Source organism: Nesoenas mayeri (assembly GCF_963082525.1).
Source record: "Nesoenas mayeri genome assembly, chromosome: 28".
In the NCBI taxonomy this organism is placed as follows: Eukaryota; Metazoa; Chordata; class Aves; order Columbiformes; family Columbidae; genus Nesoenas; species Nesoenas mayeri.
The window spans coordinates 679,971-687,542 of record NC_137558.1 but is presented as its reverse complement, the minus strand read 5'-3'; the positions used below and the strand labels follow the sequence as shown (position 1 = coordinate 687,542).

The window sequence follows — 7,572 nt, the reverse complement described above, 5'->3', positions numbered from 1 at the left end:
TCCCACGCCGTGCCAGGGTCACCCTGGGGACAGCTGTGTCCCCAGCCCGTGCCCCCAGCCCCTGCTGCCCCCCCGGGGGTGGGGGGGGCTCTGGGGGACACTGGGGGGTGTCCTGTGCCCCCCCGTTGGCGCTGGGTACCGCTTTGCGGGCGCTTAGCAACCAGGCATCCCCCTGCTTCCCGTTGCCATGGCAACCGCACTGGGGAGATGCCGGAGCGCTGAGGGGGGCACAGGGATGTGGGGGTTCAGTGCTGGGGGGGGGGTCTCACCGGCATCCCCAGCGCCGCCATCCCACTGGCCACCAACCGGGGACCATGGGGGGGCTCAGCCCCCTCCAAATCTCTGTGGGGCCCCCCAAAAGCAAGCGGCCCCCCCCCCCCCCGGCAGCAGGGCCCCCCCGGCGGTGAGGAAACGTCCCACGTCACCGACCGCAGCGCCGGGGCTGCTGCACCGGAAACAGCCCCGCGGCACAACCGCGGCACCGGGGCAGCAACCCCCCCCGGGGCCTGTGACCCCCCCACCCCGGGGCCTGTGACCCCCCCCGCCCGGGGCCTGTGACCCCCCCACCTCGGGGCCTGTGACCCCCCCCTGGGGCCTGTGACCCCCCTGTCCCACGGGGGGGACGGTGCCGGGCGCAGGGGGGTTGGGGCTGTGGGTCCCCGCGGTTTGGGGGCCACGCTGGAGGAGGAAGCAACAGCAGCTCCTGTCTGTCTGTCCCTCCAGCCTGCTGTCTGTCTGTCTGTCTGTCCTTCCAGCCATCAGCCAGCCAGCCAGCTGTCTGTCCATCCGTCCATCCATCCATCCCTCAGTCTGTCTGTCCAACCCTCTGTCAATCCATCCGTCCAGTCAGCTGTCCATCTGTCCATCCATCCATCCGTCCAGCTAGGCAGTCAGCTGTCTGTCTGTCCACCCCCCTGTCCATCCTTCCATCCCTCATCCAGCCAGCCATGAGTCCATCTGTCCATCCGTCCCTCTGCCTGGCCATCCCTCTGTCCCTCCATCCAGCCGGCAAGCCAGCTAGCTGTCTGTCCATCCATCCGTCCATCCGTCCATCTGTCCATCCGTCCATCCCATCCATCCATCCATCCAGCTGTCCGTCTGTCCATCCATCCACCTGCCCGTCCCTCTGTCCATCCATCCATCTGTCCCTCTCTCTGCCCCCCCAGTCCCTACATCTCCTGTCCGTCCCTCTGTCCATCCTGCTGTCCCTCCACCCATCACCCTGTCCCTCTGCCCATCCCTCTGTCCATCTGTCCATCCATCCATCCGTCCCTCTCTCTGCTCCCCCTGTTCCTCCATCTCCCGTCCGTCCATCCACCTGTCCCGCTGTCCCTCCACCCCATCCCGCTGTCCATCCCGCTGTCTGTCCCTCTGTCCATCCCTCTGTCCATCCCGCTGTCCCTCCACCCCTCACCCCCGTCCCTCTGTCCGTCCCGCTGTCCGTCCCGCTGTCCGCACCTCTCAGTGCCGCCAGAGTCCCCAGCAGGCCGTCCCGCAGCCGCGGCTCCGCCACCGTGGCCGCCAGCCGCGCCAGCTGCTCCACGTGGCGCCGGGCGCTGCGGTGCCGCTTCACCTCGGCGCGCACGGCGGCCAGGACCTGCTGCCGGGGGGCGGCCATGGCCCGCGCCCTCAGCGCCGCGGGGTCACGGCGGGGCCCGGTTCATCCGGCGGCACCGCGCGGGACGCGCTTCCTGCCTCGCGTCACCTCCGCGGGGCCGGTGGCACCCGGTGCGGCTGGGGGCACCTCCGTGGGGCTGGTGACACCTGGTGGGGTTGGTGGCACCTCCGTGGGGCCGGCGTCACCTCCGTGGGGCTGGCTTCACCTCCAAGCAGCCGGTGTCACTCTGTGGGGCCGGTGTCACCTCCGTGGGGCTGGCGTCACCTCCAAGGGGCTGGTGTCACTCTGTAGGGTCGGTGTCCCCTCCGTGGGGCCGGCGTCACCTCCGTGGGGCCGGTGTCACCCTATGGGGCCGGTGTCTGCTCTGTGGGGCCAGTGTCACCCTATGGGGCTGGTGTCCCCTCCGTGGGGCCGGTGTCACCCTATGGGGCCGGTGTCCTCTCCATGGGGCTGTTGTCCCCTCTGTGGGGCCGGTGTCCTCCTATGGGGCTGGTGTCCCCTCTGTGGGTCTGTTGTCCCCTCCGTGGGGCCGGTGTCCCCCTACGGGGCTGGTGTCCCCTCCATGGGGCTGTTGTCCCCTCCGTGGGGCCGGTGTCCCCCTATGGGGCTGGTGTCCCCTCCGTGGGGCTGGCGTCACCTCCGTGGGGCCAGTGTCACCCTATGGGGCAGGTGTCCTCTCCATGGGGCTGTTGTCCCCTCCGTGGGGCCGGTGTCCCCCTATGGGGCTGTTGTCCCCTCCGTGGGGCCAGTGTCCCCTCCCTGGGGTGGTGTCCGCTCCGTGAGGTCAGTGTCCCCTCCGTGAGGCCAGTGTCCCCCTAAGGGGCCGGTGTCCCCTCCGTGGGGCTGGTGTCCCCTCCGTGGGGCCAGTGTCCCCCTATGGGGCTGTTGTCCCCTCCGTGGGGCCGGCGTCCCCTCCGTGGCCGTGGGGCGCAGGGCCGGGCCTGGGAAGGCGGCGGCACCGCGGCGTCACCCGCCCCGTCGGCGTGTGGGGACACGCCGGGACGCGCCACGGCCCGGCACACCCGCCGCCCCCCGACGCGTGGGGACGCACGGGGCGGGGGGGCACAGCCCGGGGACACGCGTGGGGACATGTGGGGGGACACAGGTCGGGGACACCGCGGGACACCCGCACGTGCACACGCGGGGACCCCGAGCGGCCCCGGACACGCTGGGGACACGCACGTGGTGACACAGACACGCGGGGGACGCGCGGGAGGGGCTGGGGCGGCACCGGGGGGCCATGGAGGTGGCCAGGGGCACACTTGGGGGGCTATAGGGGGGTCTATAGGACGGGGGGGGCAGTAGGGAGCATGGGGGGTGGTGCTGGGGGGTCTATAGAGCCCGTGGGGCTATAGGGGCCGGGGGGGACACAGGGACCGGGCGAGGGGTCCGAGGGTCCCGGGGCTGCTCGGCTCCCCCTTCCACTTCCGCCATGTGCGCAGCCCCCGGGCGGCGTCCTCAAAGCGGCCTCGCGCATGCGCCGGCCTCTCGGCGAGCACTTCCGCCCGGCTTTCCCCGGACACATGCGCAGAAGGGGCGTGTCGGCGCGGAAGGGGCGTGGCGGGCGTGTCGCGCAGGCGCAGTGCGGCGCTCGGGCGCGGGGCCGGGATTTAAAGGGGCCGGAGGCGGGTGGGGCCGCGCTGCCCCCCGGGACCCCCGCCATGGGGTGCGGCGGCTTCGCCTGCTCCCGCAACGCGCTCTGCGCCCTCAACGTGGTCTATGTGGTGAGCGGGGCCGCGCCTGCGCCTGGGGGGGCCCTGCGACCCCCCCAGCGCGCGGGATTTGGGGGGTCTGGGGGTGGGGGGGGCACCATAGGGTTGTGTGAGCACTTTAAAGGGGGGGGGGGGGGGGGGCTGGGGGATGTGACACCTCCCGGGGGTTTGGGGGGATCCCTCTTGGTTGTGGGGCGCCCTAGAGGGAGGGGGGGACGCTATTGCCCCCCAAAGGGGTGAGGCGGGGGGGGGTGGGACCCGTTGGGGGTCCTTGGGGGGTGGGGGGTGCTCTGTTTTGGGGGGCCATGGCCCTGGGGAGCGCACCCCGTGTGTCCCCCCGCTTGGGTGACACTGGGGACATGGTGGGGGGGTGACACGCGTGGGGGACCCACACCCCCATAGGGACCCCATTGGGAGGGGGGGACACCCCATGCCCCCCTATAACGGGGCGGGGGGGGGGAACTGATGCAGGCGCCGCACGGCTCCTCCCCCTCCCCGTCCTCCGGGGGGTCCCACGCGTGTCCCCGCAGCTGGTGGCGCTGCTGCTGATCGCCGTGGCCGCGTGGGGCCGGGGCGCGGGGGTGCCGGGGGTGCCGCTCACCGGCGGCGCCATCGCCGTGGGGGTCGCGCTGCTGCTGCTGGCGCTGCTGGGGCTGCTGGGGGCGGCGCGGCACCACCAGGTCCTGCTCTTCTTCGTATCCTTCGCCGCGGGGGGGTCCCCACATCCCCCCCTCCGGGGTCCCCAAATCCCCCCCTCCGGGGTCCCCAAATCCCCCCCTCCGGGGTTCCCACATCCCCCCCCAGTGTCCCCAAATCCCCCCCAGTGTCCCCGACCTCCCTTGGTGTCACCAGCCCCCTTGGTGTCCCCACAATGGGGACACTGGGAGGAACACAGAATGGGACTGGGGGGGGGGGGGGTTCCTGAGATTCCTGACACACATGAGACCCCCCCACCCCGGGGTCCCCAAATCCTCCCCCAGTGTCACCAGCCCCCTTGGTGTCCCCACAATGGGGACACTGTGGGGGGGCGCAGGGTGGGACTTGGGGGGGATTCCTGACATTCCTGACACACATGAGACCCCCCCCCGGGGTCCCCAAACCCCCCCCCCAGTGTCTCCAAACCCCCCCCCCCCCCGGGTCCCCAAATCTCCCCCAGTGTCCCCGACCTCCCCCGGTGTCACCAGACCCCTTCGTGTCCCTGCAATGGGGACACTGGGGGGGACGCAGGGTGGGACTGGGGGGGGGATTTCTAACATTCCTGACAAACATGAGACCCCCCCTTCCTGACAAACATGAGACCCCCCCCCTCCCCGGGGTCCCCAAATCCACCCCAGTGTCACCAGCCCCCTTAGTATCCCCACAATGGGGACACTGTGGGGAACACAGGATGGGACTGGGGGGAGTTTCCTGAGATTCCTGACACACATGAGACCCCCCTCCCCCGGGGTCCCCAAATCCCTCCCGGGGTCCCCACATACACCCCATCCCCCCCCCCTCCCCCCCCCATTGTCACAGCGAGCCGGGGTCCCCGCGCCCCCCCCCCATTGTCACAGCGAGCCGGGGGTCCCCGCGCCCCCCTCATTGTCACAGCGAGCCGGGGGTCCCCGCGCCCCCCCTCATTGTCACAGCGAGCCGGGGTCCCCGCGCCCCCCCCCATTGTCACAGCGAGCTGGGGTCCCCGCGCCCCCCCCCCATTGTCACAGCGAGCCGGGGTCCCTGCGCCCCCCCTCATTGTCACAGCGAGCCGGGGGTCCCCGCGCCCCCCCCCATTGTCACAGCGAGCCGGGGTCCCCGCGCCCCCCTTGACTCCCCCAGTACATGATCATCCTGGGGCTGGTGTTCCTGGTGCAGTTCGGGGTCTCCTGCTCCTGTTTGGCCATCGACCGCAGCCGCCAGGTCAGTCCCGGCCCGGGGGGGCACCCCCCCCCCCCCCCCAACCACACCCCACCCCGGGGGGGCACCCCCCCCCCCCCAACCACACCCCACCCCGGGGGGGCACCCCCCCCCAACCCAAACACACTCCCCCCCCCCCAAACACACACACCCCCCCCCCAAACACCCCCCCCTCCCCCCCCCCCAAACACACCCCACCCCGGGGGGGCGCGGGGGGGGCCCCTCCAACCCCTGTGCTTCCTCAGTCCTGGAGGGGTGTCCCTATGATGCGGGGGGGTGATACAGGGGGGGGTCATTAATTAATTTGATTGGGGGGGGGGGCTTCTCCCTCGTGTTCCCCCCGCAGAGGCGTTGGGGGGACCCCTCCAACCCCTCCTGGTTCTTTGTCCTGGGGGGGGGTGTCCCCATGGTGGGCGTGGGGGGTGATATGGGGGGGACCACTGATTAATTTGGTTGGGGGGGGTCCTGCCTTGTGCCCACCCCCCAGAGGGATTGGGGGGTGTGAGGGGGACCCCTCTAACCCTCCCACAGCCCACGGTGGGGGGGGGGGTGTCCCATGGTGTGTGGGGGTCATACGGGGGGGGGGTCACTAATTAATTTGATTGGGGGGCTCCTACCTTGTACCCCCCCCCCCCCCCCCCCCCAGAGGCATTGGGGGTGTGGGGGGGACCCCTCCACCTGCTCCTGGCTCCTTGTCCCTGGGGGGTTTCTCCCCGTGGCCGGAGGTGGTGACCGGGGGGGGGTCACTGATTGATCTCCCGGGGGGGCTGTCCCCCCGCGCCCCCCCCCCCCAGGAGCGGCTGTTCAGCTCGGCCTGGCACATCCTGAGCAACGAGACGCGCGCGGAGCTGGAGCGGCGCCTGGACTGCTGCGGGCTGCGCAACCGCAGCGCCCCCCCCGCCGAGCCCCCCCCCGCCGAGCTGCCCCCCTGCCCGGCCGTGAGTGCCCCCCCCCCAGAGCTGCCCCCCCTGCCCCGCCGTGAGTGCCCCCCCCCCAGAGCTGCCCCCCTGCCCTGCCGTGAGTGCCCCCCCCCCCGCCCCCCCCCCCCTGCCGAGCTGCCCCCCTGCCCGGCCGTGAGTGCCCCCCCCCCCAGGCCGAGCTGCCCCCCTGCCCCGCCGTGAGTGCCCCCCCCCCCCAGAGCTGCCCCCCTGCCCCGCCGTGAGTGCCCCCCCCCCCAGAGCTGCCCCCCTGCCCAGCCGTGAGTGCCCCCCCCGCCGAGCTGCCCCCCTGTCCCCCCGTGAGTGCCCCCCGCCCCCCCCCCCCCCCCGCCGAGCTGCCCCCCTGCCCCGCCGTGAGTGCCCCCTCCGCCCCGCCCCCCGCCGAGCTGCCCCCCTGCCCCGCCGTGAGTGCCCCCTCCGCCCCGTCCCCCGCCGAGCTGCCCCCCTGCCCCACCGTGAGTGACCGTGCCCCCCGCCCCCCCCCCGACCCTCCTGCCCCGTCCTGAGTGCCGCGGGGGGGCGCCCCTCTGCCTCCCCCCCGCCACCCCCCCCCGAGCTGTCCCCCTGCCCCACCGTGCGGGCCGCGGGGGGGGCGCCCCTCTGCCCCCCCCCCCGGCCTGACCCCCCCGCCCCAGGGCTGCAGGAGCCGGCCCGGCGCGCGCTGCCCGACCTGCGGCGACCAGATGCTGCGGCACTCGGACGAAGCGCTCAAGATCCTGGGGGGGGTCGGCTTGTTCTTCAGCTTCACCGAGGTACGAGGGGGGCGCACACACTTTGGGGGGGTCACACACGCTTCGGGGGGGTCGCTGGGCCCCCCTGACCCCCCCAATTCCTCCGCAGATCCTGGGGGTCTGGTTGGCCATGCGCTACCGCAACCAGAAGGACCCGCGCGCCAACCCCAGCGCCTTCCTATAGCGGGGGGGTCACTGCCCTCCTTGGGGGGGTCCTGTCCCTCCTGGGGGGTCCTGTCCCTTTTGGGGGTGCGGGACCCCCCTGCCACATCCCCCATTGGCTGATTGGCCACCTCCCCGCCCCCCCCCCCAGCTGCATGAAGCCTCTGGGGGCCGTGGCAGCACCCGGGGGGGTCACAGCCCCCCCACACTGTGGGGGACACACAGTGACCCCCCTCCCATCCCATTCCCACCCACCCCCCCGAACTGGTTATTTATGCAGCAGGAGGGGCCCGGCCCCCCCACCCCAGCGCTGCCAGGGGGGGTCAGGGTGGCGTGTGTCCCCCCCCCCACTGTCACCAAAGCGATGTCACTGTGTCCCCCCCCTTCAAATAAACAGCTGACAGCGACACTGGCTCCGTTTCTCTGGGGGCCCCCCCCACATCATTGCCCCCCCAACAAAACACAAGCGCCGGTAACAAAGCGGGTGGAGGGGGCCAGGCTGCCCCCCCCTTTATTAT

At 72.6% G+C, this 7,572-nt stretch overlaps 1 protein-coding gene across 1 annotated transcript; it reads left to right on the top strand.

Moving 5' to 3' along the window:
* The first annotated feature begins 3,211 nt into the window (after window positions 1-3,211).
* Window positions 3,212-7,454, top strand: TSPAN31 (tetraspanin 31). Its single transcript, XM_080360677.1, has 6 exons — window positions 3,212-3,342; window positions 3,861-4,025; window positions 5,146-5,226; window positions 6,018-6,161; window positions 6,797-6,913; window positions 7,002-7,454. Exons 1-6 carry the CDS (start codon window positions 3,280-3,282, stop codon window positions 7,074-7,076), a joined length of 645 nt encoding a protein of 214 aa, XP_080216803.1. The 5' UTR covers window positions 3,212-3,279; the 3' UTR covers window positions 7,077-7,454.
* The last annotated feature ends 118 nt before the right edge of the window (window positions 7,455-7,572 follow it).

Coding starts and splice junctions, on each gene's coding strand:
- TSPAN31 (XM_080360677.1), top strand. CDS start 3,280: ATGGGGTGCGGCGGCTTCGCCTGCTCCCGCAACGCGCTCTGCGCCCTC. Junction 4,026..5,145: donor ACCAGGTCCTGCTCTTCTTC/GTATCCTTCGCC, acceptor TGACTCCCCCAG/TACATGATCATCCTGGGGCT. Junction 6,914..7,001: donor TGTTCTTCAGCTTCACCGAG/GTACGAGGGGGG, acceptor ATTCCTCCGCAG/ATCCTGGGGGTCTGGTTGGC.